The sequence below is a fragment of the Vanellus vanellus genome, assembly GCF_965231255.1.
Source record: "Vanellus vanellus genome assembly, chromosome: 2".
Taxonomy (NCBI): Eukaryota; Metazoa; Chordata; class Aves; order Charadriiformes; family Charadriidae; genus Vanellus; species Vanellus vanellus.
The window spans coordinates 36,808,268-36,828,239 of NC_138906.1; the positions used below are offsets into that span (position 1 = coordinate 36,808,268).

The window sequence follows — 19,972 nt, forward strand, 5'->3', positions numbered from 1 at the left end:
CCGACACCGCGCGGGGGGCGGGGCTCGGCTCGGCCCGCCTGTCACAAAGGAGGCGCCGCCGGCGGGACAACGAGCGCGGCTGCGACAAGCTTCGCGGGGGCCCGCCGCGCATGCGCAGCACTCTCCCCGCCCCCGTGCGCGCGCGTGCCCCCCCCTCCGGCGTGAGGGGAGCCGGGGAGTGGGGGGCAGGTCACAGCCGCTCCCGGGGGCGCGCCGCCGCGGGAGCGAGCGGGATGTCCGCCCCGCCGCCCAGTACGCGGGGGCCGCCCCCCGCCGCTCAGCGTACAAAGGCAGCCTCTCTCGCCCAGCGTGAAAATGGGGTTTGCTTCTCATCTTTCACACTCAGCATGTTCCCCGGGGTTCTGCTTGTGCACCGCGGGAACGGATTTGAAAAAGTTAATACATTTAGGTCGCCGTTATCGGTGGTGTTTTGTTACAGCAAAAGGTTGCTTTTATTGTACAGATTTGAAAATGAACCCATGTGAGTCAGTCTCGAATACTTCTAGGAAACAAAGGCCTGAATTTTCACTTGGAACCTTGAGAATTTCCATTTCACCGGGATTTTGCTGAAAGGCTTGTCTTTTCTGCTCGACCACATCACAAGGGTTTCCCTGTACCCTCGGTGTCCTGTGCGCTCTTGGCGCCTCTTTCTCCAGCACGCACCAATGACTACAGCAGCTCACACCTTGCAGGCAGCAGAGGCTCAGCACCGAGGCCAAACAGGGAGTTCCTTAGGTCAGAAAATTTCCACAAATTATAAAACCGCTGGACTTGCTCTGCATGCACCAGAGAGCCAGGAGAGCGGCTGAAGACGAGCAGTCAGCAGCTGCAGATCGCCCTTTCAGAAGCAGCACTTTTCCCCCTTTCCCAGCCTCTTGCTTTTTGTGGTAGCAGAAAGCTCAGCTGCTGCTTCTGCCCCAGCTCTGCATCTCCCCTGTGCTTCTTCAGAGGCAGGACCTTCCCTTTGTGGCTGAAAAGCTGCTCTGCTCAAATTCCTGTGCTGGCTGAGGCTGGTTACCTTCAGTTCACCACAGTTGTAATCAAGGAATAACCAGCCTGAGTGCTCGTGTGAGTATTCCCAAAAAGGAATAAGGAGTTCAGAGGGTGATTCACAGGCAAGAGATGTTTCCCTAGAAATCAAATGCCTTTGCTACGTGAAGCAGGATCCCGGGGCTTTAGGCAGCAACCACGTCCCCGGCACTCGTTGCTGCTTCTTCCGCAGCCCCGTGCCACTGGGTTTCCAGCAGCTGCTGGGGTAGCACAGCCCCATTGGTAAGATTTCCCAGCGGAGAAGCCACATTCACACTGCTCGTCCATACACTGCTTGACTCACAGCTCAAGGTTCTAACAGAGCCTTGACGTAGGCTCGTCTTTATGGAAACGGTTCATACTGCTTCCTACCTGGACCATAAATGAACTTGATTATTTCTTGAGTCTATTGTAAATGGAATGCTGAAACTGTACATGCCAGCCTTTCCTTTTTGGTTGGTGAATCAGAAGTAAATCAATTAAAGAGTAAATTATCTCACAATGGTAAAGAAGGCAGTATCGGGGAAAGATCTTCCTTGTCTTCTAGGTTTGCAAAATATTTAATTTTGGTTGGAAGTTTCTTGCATGTCACTTACTTCAAAAGTTTTAGTCAACTTCTTAGCCAGTTCTGGTTTAATTATAATTAAACTTTTATTCCTAGGAGGCTGGCCTGAGTTTTAGCCTATGCTGATCGCTCGCTTTCCAAAAGCCATTCTGAATCCATGTCATAATCTGTCTTTTATACCAGCTCTACTCCATTTGGCTCCAGTAGATAGATTTGCTCATCTCCCTTTTTAAGTGTAACTTTAGTAATAAAGCACTTATTCTACTGCAAAACCGGACTGTTCTGGAATAATCTGGTTCTGATCCCAGCTGATGTTGCCTGTAATCTAATTCCAGGAACAAAAGGGAATGAGCATGAAGGGCATGCTTAAATTCTAAGATGAAAATCATTATCAGTCTTCTACTATAAGGTGGATCACTGAAAAAAAATGGAATATGAAGAACCCATTGAAAATACATAATGGTTACTAAAAGAAACCAACCAACAAACAAGTGGGGAAGGGAGGAAAAAGGTCAGGAGAATGTAGGACATGATATACTTTTTGTTAACATGTACGTATATAAGATCTAGCTACAGCCCACATTGTGATTCCAACTCCTGGGAGTTACACCAATATTAACGCACACATTCAAGATGTTTCATTATTCTAGCAGGATTTTTTCATTGCTATGATCTTAAAACATTCTAGCAATTCAACCTAAAATAAAAATGGCACTGATACAAATACCTATATTTAAAAAGTCTAATCAAGTTTACATTTTAAATTAAAAACTACAAGCTCTCTTCACCATTTTTTCCATAACTCTTCTGCCTTCACTGTTCTCTACAATAACTTCACCGTAGTTTCCTGGAGTACAAAGACAATAATTATTTGATATTACATTTCAACTTTCACGATTTATTCGTTAGTAAGACTGGAAAGTTGATCTGCATCTTTGGGAGCTTCTCTGCTAAATGGAAGATGGTTCAAACACAGGAAACTGCTAGATATGGCCTAAAGGATACACTAATGTGACATAATTATATATACTTCAAGCATGCCTTAGGGACCTTTTTCAAGCAATATTAATATACTATTGTAATACACTGTTAAGTTTAATGCAGTAGTGAGTACACAGTATTCACAATTTGGGGGAAGAGTGCACTTTGGGGGGAAAGGTGGGCCCAGATCAGACCTATTCCCGGAACTGAAAGAGTATAAACTACTGGTAAGGGATGAGGAGGAGAGAAAAATAGGAGTGGCAGTAAGGAAGGTATAAGGTGGCATAAGTTCTTATTGTCTCTGTATACAGATTAGAGGATTAATTGGTTAAGTAAGAAGGCAGCAGGTACACTAATCACAAAGCATAGTAATCAGAGTGACATTCTCTAGCATTACCATTAAGTAGTTTAAATATATAATGAGAGAGGAAATTCTTAATACATATTTGTGTCCTGGTTTGAGGCCCAAACCATGACAATATGAAAAGGACAGAGCAATAGCTATGCAAATTAATGTCAGAAGGACAGTCTACAGATAGTGAGCAGCACAGGAAAGGAACAAAGACAACATTGCAGCAGCAACCAATTTTTTCTTTTTTGCATTTTGAAAAGTAATACAGAACACTGTAGCATAGCAAGTTTTTACTCCTGCAGTCCTGAGCTTTATCTGTCCCTTGAAATGATCCTGAGAATATTATTACCCACAAATATGAGGACCATGTAAACACTGTCAAGGTTTGATTTTCATTTGTCACTGAAGAGAAACAAGGTGCTTGCTATTATTTTGTGATACAATTTTTATCACATATCTTGGATAAGTGGGAAAAGTATCACATAATATTGTGAGATGCACATTCATGAAAGATGGCCAAATACATGAGACCTTCAGGCAATAGAAATTAAGAATGTTATTAATAGTTGAGAGCTCTTGTCAACAGAGGGTACATTTATAATGGAGACAGATTTCTTAATACAACTTTGTGACCTCCACAAGCAAATCAAGCAAATCTTCCTGTGATTACACCATTGGCAGATTTCCCTTTCTCTCCCTAGTAAGCTCTAAATACCATATAAATTATATTTGCAGATATTACAGCTGTTCACTGCATGTCTGTGAAAATAAAGGATTAATCACTGAGCAAATAGTACAGTAATAAATGGCAGTAAATAGCTGCAGTATGTTTGTTATGTGAAGTCCATTTCAGACCATCTGTTTTTGATCTTTTCAAGAGGAAATCTTGATGAGAAAATATTCACAGAAATGGATGAGGTGATTCTGCTTTAGAAAGCACTTCTAGCAACAATTTTATTGGTGCTGCACAGTATACAATCAATCTATTTGCTCAAAGGCTTACTTATTAAGTATTTAAGTTTTTTTTTTCACCTGTCTTCATTCAACCTTGTATAATTTAGCAAAATACTTTTGTCCATGAGATCGATTGCATAATCAAATAAATATATCATTCATTTAATGCAGCTTCTTCTGAATTCTCTGTGGGAATACAGCCTTCTATCCAGTTCAACGTTTGCCTAATTTTCTCAAATTTAAATTAACTCTCAGTTGAACATCAATATTTTCCAGACCAATAAAAAGAGAAAAAAAAAACTTTTCCAAAATATGCTTGACAAGATTCTGAAATAAGGGACTGTAAACTAGTCAACATTAGAAAAGTTTTATGTGGCTGATTTGCTGGCTGACATGATATCACCTGCCAACAATTTTGTCTGTCTACTTAGGTCTAGGCCACTAACCCCTCTGATGTATCAGTATCCTTTTTTTCTGTTAGAGTAACAGATCTAAATGCTGAATTTTCCCGCATCTAATCCGTGTGGGAAAAAAGTCTGAAAACTAGAGAGGAGCAAGGTAGCCTCTGACACCCACTGGAAGGGAGGGAAAGGTGCAGCTCGGTGCTGGTGTGGAGGTACCGATGGGGAGGTGGAGCGGTAGTGGGATCAGCAAGCTGTCAAGGGAACAACACTTGCTGTAACTGTGTCTATTTTGCAGAGGATGTAATGTTGCAAGCAGAACCTTGTCCTACACCCACCTGCAACATCTGACCTGTAACCTGTACCTCAGCTTGCCTAGGTCGGGCAAATCCAGAAGGGATTGAGCTGGGGTGAAGAACAGATACTCCTGAACACTAGCAACACTGCTGCTGTTGAACATGCCCCTATGTTCACCTTTAGCCAACTGATACTAACTTCCTGTAAATATCACCTTGCAGGAAGAGCCTGAGGTAATTTGCCAGCGTAGTCCTATACCCACAACGGATTTTATTTAATTGACTATCGCGGTGGGAGTTTAAGTACTATCCCTGCCACGAACGGTCCAGCTTGTGCAGCTGCTGTTTACAAAAACAAGAGTGCGGTTGAGGGCAAACGGGCCCTGCACCAGAGCAGCGCTCATTTCTGAGGCCACTGTCAGAATTCACTCACGCCGTTAGAGGGCAGAAGCGATACCTTTCCCGCTTTGTACTTCTGAACGTAATCTTTACTTATGGATGGCAATGGGCTTTCACAGCTTTCCAGCTTTCCCGGGGGCGGACGAGGAGTCCGACGGTGAATGTTTCCGGGAAGGACTGCTAGGCCTGCAGTCACCTCAGTCCACGCTCACGCTCCCCCCCCCCCCCCCACTTCCCTCGCTCCCCGACAACACCCTGCGGCTCTCCCCACCGGCCTGGCGGCGGTCCTGCGGGAGGCGGTCCTGCGGGCGAGGGCCCTGAGGCCTGCCCTCCTGGCCCCGAGCGAACGGCGGGGGCAGCTGCGGTTACTGGCCGTGGCGGTTAACGGCTACGGCTGCAACCACCGCGCCTCGCGCTCCCGCCTCTCCCGCGCACCGCTGGTAGCTGGCGAGGCGGCGGGAAGGGGAGGAGGGAAGCAGCGCCCAGCCGCGCATGCGCCCCAGGCGGCGCGAGGCGGCGCAGGGGGGTGTGTGGTGTTGCGGTAGTCCTTTTGGCCGGGGCGGGGTGGGAGGGGGGAGAAAGGGGCGGGGTGTCAGGTGGTGCGTCGCGCCGCGAGGCGGGCGGAAGCGGAGGGAACGGCGCCTGTCAGACGGCTGTGGGCCGGGAGCGGAGGTAGCGGCGGGCTGCCGGGGGCGGGGAGGATGTTCTGGCTCCGCTAAGGGGCTGCCCCGTCCTCCTGAAGTACTGTGCCGGGCGGCTCATGGGAGCGGGGTGTGGAAGAGCTGTGCCCCGTGGCTGGGGAAAGGTCGCGGGAAGGCCTCCAGCGGAGTGAGAGAGGCGGAGGCCCGGCAGTCCGTGTGAGGAGACGGGGCGGCCCCGCCGGGCGGGGGTGATGGGGGAAGGAGGGGGGGGGAGCCGAGCAGTGTGCGAGGAGAGGAGCCGGGTACCCGCGGCCTGGCCGTGGTTACCAGGCGAACCCAGGTTTTCACTTCGCCTGAGCGCCCCGCTTTGTTCTCCCTCTCAGGTTTGCTCCCTGCTGCGGGACAGGTTCATTTTCCTTCTGGCTTCGGCCATGCTTCTCGCCCCCCACCCCGCCGGGGTTTGTGCAGCCCTTTAGCTTTCTCTTCTTCTGCCCCTTTGTCCTTCCGCAGCGGGTCGTGCTGCTGGGCTGCCTGAGCGCTCGGTGGTGCCTGCGGGTCGGTGTCCTTCCTGCTCTGCGAGCTCCGGCTATCGGTAGCGGCGCGGGTCCTTCTGGTGGCGGTGTTATTGCAGGCCCCTCTTAGAGGGGCTCGGGTGTGGTATGTTCTGCTGCCCGCCGTGGGTAAATGTTCCCTTCGGCTGGATAACCATGTTCCAGGGCTGTGATGCAATGTCCTTGGATGGTGAGGAAGCAGTGAAGGAAACAAGGGTTTTCTGGTTTCTCTCCTCATTTGCAGTGGCCTTCCTGTCATAAACTGTGACTGCAGTGACTCTGCAAGATTGATGTCTTTCTTGTACTGTAAGGACCTAACTTTCTCAAAGAGGCGAAGCATGCTTACAATGATGTGATGGAACTTAGAAGGAAGAAAAAAAATGTTTGTTTAATCCATATTCACGCAAAGGTGGAATTCTTAATAATGTTAGGTTAAGTGATTTCCTGGCACTAACAGGTTTGCATAGAATAATGGGGCAAAACATTTGTTTTAATTTTAGGAGATTATAAAATATGAAACAGTGACAGCAAAAGTTGTGGAATAATGCTTCCTTCTTACAATATAATAAAATTGGTTTTGTATGTAACTGATTACACTTTAACTACATTTTTAATCTTCCATTGAATTTATTTATGTAAATATTTATAACATGTTATCGCTACTTTTTTTCTGTAGCTCTGTTAATCATTCATTATTAATAAACTTACTTTTCAGTTTTCTAATCTAACATGATAGCATCCTCTAAATTTTCTTTTATGTATCTTGTCATCTAAAAGATGCTTACAGCTAGAATGGAATGTAATTTCTGTGTTTGTGTGCCAAAAAGCAAAGCAGACAGAGTTTTTGTTCTGTCCTGTGACATGATGTGCAGTTTAGATAAGGTTAACAACTGGGAATTTTTGTTCTTGTTTTGCCCCCTCAGTGGGTGAATTTGGGGGGGGACGGACAATTTTTCACTATGAAAAGTGAACTTTGTAGGAATTGTGACTTTTTTTTTTAACTGATCCTTCAGAATATGAACATGCTGAACCTAATAGCTAAGTATGCATGTGATTTTTTTTCTAATTGTAATGTAGTGTTTATTTTGGAGCAAATGTCACAAATTGGTGTTTCAGTCTCATGAGAATATCAAAGAAAGGAAAAAAATATGAAGATGAGAACAATATACTGTAAGTAGCATCTTGTTCTAGTGTCACAAGTGGAGCGATTGCAGTTTTAGATCAAATGTGGAAATTTATTGCTACCTTTGTTCCCTTTTTGACTGCTGGAGATACCCATGTGTATAAAGCCTAAATTATTCTGGCCTCTTTCTGTTATTGTATGTGTTACAATATATAATTGTTTAATAATTCATTTCAGGTACTTGAGAACTCCAGAGAATTAAGCAATTATTCTGGAATTCCTTTGGTCTAGTAAAAGGGTCTTCTTCCTAGAGCTTTTACAGTTGGAAGTAAAGGTCTTTTTTTTTTTTTAATCTTTTGTATTCTCTGTTTTTAGGGATTCCTTCTTGAAAAAGGTGTTGGTATTAGCTAATCACATATTGTGATTTAGCTTGAGGATTGGACATCATTTAACTGCCAAAAATATTTCCACTGGAGTTCATGATCACTTGTCCCTTTTCCAAGAATAGTTAAGGGCAGTAGTTCTTGCATCTTGCCCAAACTCTAAGATAGGATAAATGGATGCTGTCAGCTTAAATTGTCAGCCTTGTAGTCATATCTGAAGACTAGTAAGTGTCAAAAAGCCATTAAATTGATTCCAGTAGCTGTCAAAAATCTGCAGAGCTCATTCATACAAATGAATGTGTTTTGTTCTGGTACAAGTTTACTGCTAAAATGTAATTTGTATGGTATTTGTTATTTGTCAAGCTCTTTCACCTGTGATTGAAAACTTGTACCATTAGGTGGGCTGGGTTTCCTCAACTAAGCTTTACTAATAGTCCCCTAAATTTTCTTTTATGATTGTCAACTTATTTAAATTAACATTTGTCTATGTAATTTAAAAGAATAATTTTGGATTGCTCAGAACTAAATGGGTACTTTGCCTACATAAAACAGGGTCTAGACTAGAGGCCTAGATTAGAGGACTTAAAACTTACTCCGCTGAAATTGGTCTCTTCAGTAATAGCAAAGAAATAAGAGGCTACCATGATATAAATAATCCAGTTAAATTTCTGAGTACCTTCTAACAATAAAGTATTTTGTAGCGTACACCATTGTGGTGCTATGGTTAACTGCTGTCTGTCATAATCCTTACTATGCTAAGATAAACTGACAGTCAATCTGGAAATAATAAAAGACGTAGAAGAAAAGAACTGTCTTTAACATTTCCTCCAGTGTTATTTTTCTAAAATCTTCCTGGGAGGGAGTGTGAATCTCGGGCCTGGTCTGTATCGTAGTTTTACCACTGAAACATACTTTTGGTGGACACCTCAGTTTGAATTCTGCAGGTTTCTTGTAATAAAACCAGACAAGTTAAATTCTTCCTCTCTCCCCAGTGGTACAATCCCTTTTTTGGTACCATTCTACGGGAATAGTGTTTGTGTGGATGCTGCACTGTGTGTACATGTATGACCACTTCTGCAGTGGCAATCTCTCCATCATTGCAGCTGTCACTTTGCTAGTTGACTCCCCTTTTGGTTCTCTTTAATGACACCCCCTTTCCTTTTAGTTCTCTTTAAAATGTTCAGTGAAAATCCCTCCTTTCTCAGTAGCCTAAATTAATGAACTTGCAGATATGGCTGTCTGTAAAACTACCTAAAAGTAGCTATACATTATCATCTCAGAAGGAAGTTTTGGAGTCCTGGGGGCTTTGGACAGAGTGGTGCAAACACACGTATGAAATGTCACAAGGGAGTAGAGGTACTAGTTAGGAATTTGCAGGGGAGTACCTGACATAGCATAGCATTCAACTGCAATTAAAAAATTGTGGCAATCTTACCATGTAGTGAGAAACTAAGTAGGTACCTCATGTTCTGTCATAACTGTGGTTCTTATGAGCAAGGGTCCTACTGTGACCTGGATGGCAAGAATAAAGAAAAGATGAAGGAAAGTGTCCAAGACAGAATGAAGCTGAGATTATTATTTTTTTTTTTTAAGAAGCTGATATATAGATGTAGAAATGTTTTGAGGCCCAGATGGACCCAGTGGGAGGAGGGGAACTTCAGCAAGTATAGTATACTGTCCCCATTGATATATGCTTTCTTTAATTTTCTTCACAACCCTTGCCAAGTCATTTCCCCTCTCAAAATCTTGACTCTTGGCTGACTGCCCACAGGCAAGGAACAAAGAATTTCTGTTTTTAAATAGTTGGTTTATTTTAAAAGAGTTCACTGACAGTAGGCAAAAGGGGGGGGGGGAGGCACTGAAAAAAGGTCAGGATACTTTAAGGTATCAAAAAGTACTTAAGCAGACTCCTTAGACATAATGCAAAATAAAAACAATTGTTGGCAGAAAGTATAAAATAAAAACAATGCAAATAGGACTACTTGCATTCAAAATAGAAACAAGTCATCAGTATTTCTAAAATACTGAAATACAAAGATATTCTGGCATTTGGGCACTCCTGATTTTGTACCAGAGCCCCTGTAAACTTGATGCGTGGGTTTTCAAATCAAAGTGATACGTTTCTGCTTTCAACTCAAAGTCCAGCTACAAAACAAATTGATTGTGTACTGTTCTTAGAAGCCTGTAGGAGGTAAAACCGTTCCTGTTTTAAGATATGTTTGAGGTAGTTCCATCAGCTTGTCAGCAGTGACAATACCTGTCTGCTTGGTGAGCTGTGACTTTTGTTGGCTGAGATATGCTTTGGCTGCATTGACAGACAGGGAAGGGACTGGCAGGAGCGCACAAGATTTTTCCTCTTTCTTTATTGCAGCACTGCAGAAGAACAGGTATTCTTGGTAGTTACTTACCCATTTTTGCTATTCCCTTAAACCTCATGTCTTTCTATGATTTCACTTGGAACATCCATTAAAGGTATTCCCCTAAAGACAGGTAGCAATAAGGCAAAGGGCTATTTTTTTTTCCCCAGCGTTCCTTGGTAATTGCAAGTCTAGGGCACACAGAGGCAGGGAATGAAGGAATGTATGCTATGGGAGAAGGTACAAAGATAGATGTCCTGGAAAAAACACCAAACAACAGACAGACTCCTTTGGCAGTACATTCCAGAAGTGCTACAGAACTGCTAAAACCTGCAGTCCAGCAGCCGTCATATTGATAGGGCAGCCTTTTTTTTTTTTTTTCTTCCTTCCTCCAGAAATATGCCTTACCTGTTCTTAAGATGGCAGTGTGTTGGATGGTGCTGTTCTTTTCACTTGAGCCTAGCAGGTATTAATATAAATTCTCTCTTCTATCGGCTGATCTATGATGCAGTCTTGAAAGACCCTCAAGTCTCATCAGCACATAGGTATAGCATTTTGATGGGCTCTGTTGTGTCAGGCATTGCTGAGGTTTTGTCAATAGGGTATGCTTCTCTTTTCCCTGTCTGCTAGTGACATTTTTCTGTTGACCAAATTTTACAGCAACAATGATGGGGTTACTTAACAGGCTGAGAGTTGATCTTGTCAAAAGACAGCTCAAATGTGGTTTTGCTTGTCTGGGGACATGCATTGCTGATAATTGTTTGCTTCCCAGTAGAATATTCTGCTCTTTTATGGCGTTGTGCAGCTGTCTGAGTGAACCTAATTAATGAACCTGGGAACCAAAGGGCAGTGTTGGTCTGAGAAAGTCACCAGTATGAATGTGCCAGTACAGGAAAATAGTTTTATTGGCATCTCTTCAAGAACTCATGTGCTCTTAAAAATATGAGGAATGTGATTCTTCCTTGGGCACCAGCTTTAAATATTAATTATGTGGGTAAGATGATTTGTTAAAGAGGGTTTGTGTGATGTGTAGGAAGGGAGAACTGAAGTTTCTGTCTATTGCCAGGAATTGTGTTCCAGTGTAACAGGATATACTTAACTTCTTTGGGTGCCTCTTTGTAAGCTGCACTTCATGCAGGTTTTTTTCCTACTGCCAAACCGGTAGCCATCTGAGACTAAATTATCAGAATGCAAGCATCATTTTTGGTGTTCCAGAAAGTCTCAGCACATAGGTCCTGGGCATCTATGTGCTTATTTCATTGTCCCCGTCTTCAAAGACAAATTGGTCAGTGAATATGTTCTACGCTTTTTTTTTTTTATGTCAGTCATTCTTTAGACTTCCCATTTACATTGCTGCACAGCGACTGTGCCAATAGGTTTCCAAATAACATAGAACCAGCCTGTCTGCTCTCAGAGTGGTCAGTGCAATGTCTGCCAGCTGAGTGACCGGGATGCTCAAAGCTTGTTGTTGGAAAATCAGAAAACAAAAGGTTTTGGAGGTCGTGGAAGTAAATGGGCCAGGGGGAGCACACTCTAAACAGATGCAAAAAAGAAAACTAATAGGATAGAGCTGATAGAACTGTGGAAATATTTCCAGGTATTCTGTAATGCCCTGTGATTTTTGTCTTCCTGAAAAGTTCGTTGGCTATTGCAGGGAGGTATCATCATGCCGGTTTACAGCACAGCTTATTGTTTACTAATACAGTACCCTTACTGTACTGAGAGAAGTTTGCTGTCATGAATTTAATAGAAGTTTCTAATATAGACATAATTTTAGTATGATAATTTTAAATCCTTAATAATTTTGTAAACTTGTTACACTCCCACTGAGATTGTATTGTACAATTATTTTATAGTAATTATTAATGTCAGCTTTTATTTGTACTGTCCTAACTTCTGTCTGCTGTCTTCTGTTACAAGATTTTTTTTTCCCCCTTCCTCTGTAGTTGGATTCAGTCTCCTGTGACTATATCTGGCTTTTTTTTTTTAATCTGTCTTGATAAATCACTTCTTGTGTTCATACGGTTAATAATAATAATAATAATTGGTCGCAAAGCCAGACTTGCTTTTGAATTCACTGTGTCACGTTGTTGTTGATCATAATTTGGCAGTGAGGAACAGATAAGTATTATCATAGTAAGTAATAGATTGAGTAAAATTCCCATTTATCAAGGCTACTTTCTTAATATATTAGTTCATTGGAGACCTACATAGGTCTCTAGGGTATCATTTGAAGAACTACTGCCTCAGTATTTGGCATTCTGTCCTTCAAAATATGTAACCAAAGGGGTGACTTTATTGGATTGTATGTTAACAATACTATTTTCAGCACATTTTTATTGGCTTTATCCTTAAAGTCTTTTTGATCCATGAATGGAATGGGATTTTCAGGCTACAGTTTTCTCTATTCTTCAGCTCTTGTTGACTCTGTTTTGTTAATTTTTTGCTAAAGCTGCTTACTAAGTACTACAAAAATACTTGATGGGCCTGCTGCTTTCTTTTTCTCTTGGAAATAATCATCTTCATCTGTCCTGTACATTTTTGAAAACTAGAAGCTACACAGCATTCTGCAGCACAGTTTTAAATTTGCCCTGCTGATGTCAAAACCCACTTCTAGTGGTTTAGAAAGGCTGGGATCTCTCGGACAGACTAGAAAAATGATGACGAGTATGTACTGGTCTTTCATGAACTGACTGACTAGCAGAACTGAGAGTGCTGTAAGGTGTGTTGTAACCTTTTAAGGATTTGGGTTTGCCTTGTTTTCATGATACCTGGGGATTGTTTCAGAGGATGTACGAGACATTCCTTTGCCTTAGAGACTGTTGTATTTTTTTTTTGCATTACATGAATATAATCTTTGCGTTTTGCTGAGAATAAGTAAAGCAGAATCCGAGGAAGACTTTGCAATAAAAATCAAGTATGACGTTTTGTAAGTATGGGCTGGTTTCCATGGAGAAGGGACAGTACTCAAACTGAAGTCTACTTAACTAAACTACTGTTTAGTAGTTAAGTAGCATCAGAGATAGTAGAACTTTGCTTTATTACAGAACATATAATGGATTTTCTGTTGCGTTTTCTTTCGCCCTTGTTCCTTTCGTTTCATGCACTCAATGAAATGGCCTCTAAAAATGCATAGGAAAAGTGACAAGTACAAATAGTTCCCTTCATTTTGGTACACTTTACTCCCAGTTCCTTTGCCTAGTGACAGTATTTGGATGTTATGCCATTTGCCCAGCAGGTGAAGTCCTTGATTTCCATTAGTTTCAGTAGTCAGTGTGTGCACTGTGAATCAAATATACATGGCAAAGACGCAGTCTGCAATTCCTACTGCTCCTTGGCAGGAGTTTATTCAATCTGTTCCTCTTGGCTAGGACTCTTATCCTGGTTTGCGGTCTTATTTACAGTGTGATGGCAGAGTTATTTCCACTCCAAAACTCTGTAGTGATATCGTCTAAGTGCTTCAGGATGAGATATGGCTAGAGATCTGTGGAGAGCTGAACTTGATTTAAATTCTACAAGACCTATCTGTTATTTTTAGACAATTATTTTTTTAGTAATATAAAATATAGGCTTTTGGGAATGGGGGTTGAAACTTGTGGTCTCTCCTTGAGAGATACTGTTTGGTCATCTGAGCCATCATGTGAATACTGTACTCCTGGACCTCATATGTAAATGTTTTCCATCATATTTGATACTATTCAGGGATTATGTAGATGCGTAATGATGTAGGTGCAGTTTATGCTTTAAAGTCTGAGTCCAGAGCCATGGATTTGGCAAAGAGCTAGGGAAAAGAAGTTTTGGCTAGCTCATGTTTAGGGAGGATCTGTTTCAGGAAATCTCTAACCACACAATTTCAAATATTCATGCTGATACTGTAGAATATGTCTTTATTGTTTTCTCTCCTCTTTTATGTACTTAAGACAAATTTGTGTCTTAAAAATAGTTTTTTGGGGGTATAAGCACATTCTTTGAACAAAGAACATCCCACTGAATTTATAGTAGGATTTCAAATTATTGCATGTTGGCTAGCTGTCCATATGCACGGTCGTATCCCACAGTTAAAGGTGAACTAAGCTGTTCCTTATTCATTGACTTGTGATTGCCGCTTGCATTAGTATGCCCAACAGTAAAAGTAAGACTTCATTTACTGGCTGTTACTATAGGGCATTTTACACACAATAACTTGTTACTTTACAGCAACTTTGGCATTCAGGTCCTAATATTGTCCCTGCCTTAGGATGATAATTTTCAGAATAATTTAGATATACATGTTGATTTTAGAGCACTTTGAAAATTTGCCACTTGAATCAGTCGTGTTGGCCTGCCTATTGAGAGGATTATCTCAAGGGTGAAGGTAAACGGTAAGCGACAAGCACAACTCAGAACTCTGCTGGTGGTGACACTTGTGTTTGCAGCAGACTGTGGTGTGTCAGCATAAGGCTACTTGGACAGGTCAGCAGAGGCAATTAAAAATACCATGGAAGAGGAATTAAGTTTAGATGAGTGCTTAGTAGGATAAGAAATTCAGTCTCAATATTCTAATAAAAACAGACCTAAGTCCAGTGGGGAACTCTAGTAAGTAAATGTGTAACTTCAGTCTGAAAAGCACTTATGTCGGGTAATATGTGGGGAAGAATGGGGAATAAGAGGGAAAACATAACTCTTATGTAAAATGAGTAGCTTTATCCAGGCTATGTTAAATAATAGAAGCTCCCTCTCAAAAAAGTATTGAATAATTGGAGAAGTTTCAGAGGTGGCTGAAAAATGAAAAATACAAGGTATACACATGTAAAGACACTGAAAAGATCGGATTCATTTGAGGGGGGGAATTAATAAAAGTAATACATATGTAAATATACGTATCGATACATATATGATGAATCTGGAACACCTGCTGTTACTGTCTTATAACACAAGAAGAGGGACACATTTCAGTGAGATTTTTACCGAAATTTTTTGAAGTATGTTGAAATCAGTTATTGGGCATTCAAATGTATGCATTTATAACAAAGTGGAAATGGATTCTATGTTCTTCCCTAACAATTGCTTCACCTTAGCTTTAAAAATGTATTTCTGCTTTAAAAGCATGTGGCTTGAAGCCCTCAACTTCAATCAATCCATGTGAAAACGAAAGGTTTCTTTAGTCCTGCACTTTACTTTATACCCCCCCAATACAGAGCTCCCTGAAGATGTCTGGCTCATACTGCTTCAAACTGTCTGGACATTTGCTGTTTTACTGCTGAAGCTTTCCTACCATTTGTTTTTCTCCTGAAGCCTTAATTTATTGAGGGATCAGAATTGGCTGCTATGGTAAGACTTTTTTAAAGTGGTAGTAAAATGCTAAAAGTGGGTGTAATGCACCAGTTCATTTTGGTTTTATTTCTTTATTTATTAGCAAGACACATGGACACACACAGAAATATCTTAATGTTGTACAAAACTAGAAGAGGATGATGTCCAACTTTGAACTAACCAACCAACCAACAAATTTTGTTCTGCATGTTATCTGTTTATACTTGGCCTATGTTTCTAAGTGAGGATTAAGAATCAAGTGAATAATTTCACAAGATCTCTTCCTTGCGTGTAGATGTACATGTGTATCTCATCAAAATGTTGTGTCTAAGTGTTTTACAAGTCTCTTCTAGATATTGCATTTTGTTTGAAATGCATTTGGTTTTAATGTCAGTTCAAATTACGGTATTTAAAATACTTAAGGTGATTTGTAGAAGCACAGAAGTTTTTATTTTTGAAGAATAAGAATTGGTAAAAGTAAGAAAAGGAAACCTTGGAAACAACAGATGAAATACAAAAATGACTGCATCTCTAAGCAGATACAAATCCACAACCATTTGCTAGATTATGCAATAATACTGCATTTGGAAACTGATACTTGTCCTTGATCTCAACAATTATAGCAGTTTTGAATAACCAAGTGATATTTTACAAATTTCAGGAATCAAGACCAACTAAAACATGAGAAGATGTATTCAAGATGATCCAGCCAGAAGATTTTTCACTTCATAGAAATCTTATTTTTGTTTAATATGTAATATAATTTGACAAAGCCAAGTTCAATTACTTCTATTGGAATTAAGACACACCTGTGGCCTTCATCCAAAATGTTTCTAACATTTTCAAGAAAAAATATGTCCCAGAAACTAAGTATGTTTTTACTAGTTTTTGGAATCATTTGGGGTTTGATGTTGCTACGTTACACTTTTCAGTATCCAAGACGCCAAAGCAGTGCTGAGTTGCGTGGACAGATACTAGATCTAAGTAAAAGATATGTCAAAGCACTGGCGGAAGAAAATAAAAATCTAATGAATGGTGGCGGTGGAGCCTCTATGGCAGGATATGGTAAGAGGAAAAAAACTGTACTAGTTATTCAAATATTTTTTTTTCCTGAAAACTTTAGAGGCTTTTTTTTTAGATGCGTCACTTTAGATGCTTTTTTCTTTTTTAAAGTAATATGTACTGCTCTTTAAGAGAAAAAAACTCTGTGTTAACTGATTTGATTTTAGTTTATTCACTGAAGTTAAGATTAAGATGTGGTGCAAAATCAACGTTGAGACATGAGATTTTTGTTTTCCGGGAATTCTTTAGATATCTCCGGGTATATGACTACTGTTACTTACAGGATTAACAGTAACATTGTGCTTTTTCTCAATCCTAAGCTATTGAGGTATAAGCACGTGCTTGAAATGGGAATGAAGTTTTAGATTAAGTCAGTTTAAAATTCCAGATTCCTCTTGTGCCTCTTTGCAAACTTTCTGCTTTTATTTCTGTAGTTTTCTTCAAGTAGTAAAAAAAGCAGTGGAAAGCAACATAGTAGTTGAGTTTGCAGTCTTGAGAGTGCAAGGAAAGTATGAATTCAGCAGAATCTCCCCTTGCTTTAGAAGTAGCCATAAGATAAGGTCCCTTGTCTCTAGAGCTTTGATACTTGCTGCATTGTATCTCTCCATCTAATTTACCTGTTGACTTGATGAGTATGTGGCCAGTATCCACTGGTAATATATTACTAGAGCCTGTGCCTGTCTTCTAAAATACTGAAAAGATAGTTTGAGGCTATAGTTTTGAGATCTTTTTAGCAAAGCTATAAAAATGTCTTAATTTTAACTCTGGTGCCTCATAGCTTCTCTTGAGGGCTGCAATGAGCTCTAGTTAATCCCTTGGGGATTAGGTTTGAAGAAACTACCTGTGTTCTGTCATAGAGGAACATAAGGGTAGTACAAGGCTTAAAAAGAAATATTTTTAAAAAATATGTAAAGATGTATATTAATGTACTTTGACCCCTTCTTAAAGAATCCTTAAAAGGGTGTACTCTTCCAATTGTAGGGTGCCCTTTATAGGCACTCTGGTAAGAGTACAAAGAGAAAAAAATGTGTCTGAACTCTTTTTGCTGCTGCTCAGGAAAAAGGAGACAAGTCTGCGATGGCAAAATGAGCAGGAAGCAACCCAAGAGGAGGAGGACAGTATCAAAATATCTTAACCTTTAATTTTTTCATTCATTAAGTTAACATTTTTACCACAGCAAGAAACTACTTTTTCTTTTCTTTCCCCTTTTCTCCCCTCCTCCTTTTTTTTTTGTCTTCAGGGATTTCCTGCCTTTACTGTATAATTACTTTTCTGTGTAATTTGCTTTTAAAACCCCTTGTGTACTGCAGCCTTCTACTGCTGTATGAGTCTTACAGTGTATTTCCAAATGAGATTTGCCTTCTGAGGTTCTGTCTGAAATTTAATAAAAAAATTAAGTCAACTCTTGATCCTACATGCTGATCATCAGACTTACAATTTGAGTAGACAATTCTTTCCATCAGAATGTTGAGCACAGAATGGTACTACAGAGTACATGACCCACAGCATGATTGACAGCAGACCCTGCTCTGACTTATGTAAGAAGTGATAAGATACTTTTTCATAGCAGGTTTTCTGTGATATATGTCTGTTATTTAGAGGAAAGCTATTGAGGACTACCTTTTTGTGTTGGAAAGTATTTAAATATGTTCTGTTGCTGTCTGAGGCTAAAAGGTGTCATAGCTGGGTATTCTAGTGCTGTTGTCTAGATGAAATTTGAAATGCTGCTTTTGAGTAGTCACTAGTCTGCTGCTCCAACTAGTGGTTTTGTTCCTACACTTGAATATTTAATTTGCTTCATTCATTGTTTGCTATTATGGTGGTATCTTCCTTGCCTAAAATAACAAAGAAACGGTATTAAAGAAGAAGCAAACAGCTATTTAATTCTATACTTGTATACTAATCTGCACTCTTTCCCCAAAAGTATAGTAGGAAGGATAGCAAGTCTTAAGATGTAAATATGTTGAAATAGCAGTTCTTTTCCACACATAGTAAATAATAGGAACTAATTTGTTTTTTCCATTCTCTTCAGCTGATCTTAAGAGAACAATTGCTGTTCTTCTGGATGACATCTTGCAACGCCTCGTGAAATTGGAAAACAAAGTTGATTACATTGTTGTGAATGGCTCAGCAACAAATACTACTAATGGAACTAGCAATCAGGTGCCAGTAAATTCAAATAAACGTGTAAAACCAGCAAGCAACATTAGATAGCAAACAGGGCCGCTTCGTGTTGCTACACCTATGATAGGTAATATTTAAGATAAGCTTTTTATCTCTGGCTAGGGCAAAGCAGTAGTTGACTCTAAAAGAAGCATAAATCTATTCTGTTATACAATGTGCTGGATCTATGTAGGCCTAAATTATGTGCATAGGTTCTCAAAGCATTATTTCATTGCCTTTGAGCAGTACTTCTGAAGTGATCTTTGTTGTCTTTAAAGATATTTTGATATGATTTGATGTAGTATGCCATTTGATAATAACAATAAATGGAAAGCAATGGGGAACTTACCAGTAGGTTTCTGAATATATTTATTTAAGTATAAATAGAACATATCTTTTGGCTAGGTGAGCAGCATTGTAGCTTATTAATTTTTTGTGATCTGCATTAAGCTGAGGTAACTGAGAAAAACACATTTTTAAACAGATGTTAGAAAATGTGTATACTTAAATATTTTGTTACTCATTTACTAAAACAATATTAAATTGAAGATAGCATTGGCAGTAGTATTTTAAAATTGTGACCCAAAGAATGTCTTTATTTGCACTATCTGTCATAATAGCTAGAGAGAATTTACTGTATATTTAAGAAAATTATTATAATAGGAAAACATCCTAGGTAGTAACACTGTCCAGGTATATCTTTACGCTGGAGTTAGGGCAGTTAAGATTATCAAAAGCAAATCATAATCTGTGATATCTTAGATGACTATTTCTTACAAAGATATTTAAGTGTATGTATTTTGTAATTGCAGATAAGATTATTTAAGTGATGGAAATAAGTTTTGTATACGTGAATACTGTTTATTTTTATTCATTGCTGTTTCTTTTTAACTTTTTAGTACCTTGCAATTTGTGATGAGTATAGCACGCCATCTCCCTGAATTGCTTTTTTTTTTTGATCAGGAGGAAAAGCAATGAAGGGAAATGAGGTATCTCTGCATTTAACAGAGATATATGTACTAAGGGTTTCTTATCATGGAATATTTGAGAGCTAAGGTAATGTTTGCCTTATGTCTAAGTTAGCCTTACAGCAAAGTGAATTGCAGTGTGGATGCACTGTATTTCAAAATGTTACTGAAGTCATATTAAAGAGAAAGTGCCACTGAGCCTGTTTTTTAAAATGTACTGAATGTTTGGGGGGGGCGGGGGGGGGGAGGGGAGGGTGTATTCAGAGACTTTTGCCAAAAGTGTGCTGTGGGTGGGGGTGGTCTAATCCTATATTAAGGAAAAAAAATCACCAGTAAAACTAGAGGTGCTGGATGATATACCATCCAAAGTTATGTGGGTTTTCTTTTCTTGTATTTCCCTGCTGATATTCTGGACTGTTATAAAGGAAAAATACACTTACAACCTTAGTTAGTAT

At 40.1% G+C, this 19,972-nt stretch overlaps 1 protein-coding gene across 1 annotated transcript; it reads left to right on the forward strand.

The window, feature by feature from the left end:
- Positions 1–5,593: 5,593 nt before the first annotated feature.
- On the forward strand, positions 5,594–19,725 carry CCDC126 (coiled-coil domain containing 126). The gene is made up of 4 exons (XM_082479844.1): positions 5,594–5,649; positions 15,210–15,342; positions 15,986–16,389; positions 18,419–19,725. The coding sequence occupies exons 3-4, from the start codon at positions 16,152–16,154 to the stop codon at positions 18,598–18,600; spliced, it is 420 nt and encodes a 139-aa protein (XP_082335970.1). The 5' UTR covers positions 5,594–5,649; positions 15,210–15,342; positions 15,986–16,151; the 3' UTR covers positions 18,601–19,725.
- The last annotated feature ends 247 nt before the right edge of the window (positions 19,726–19,972 follow it).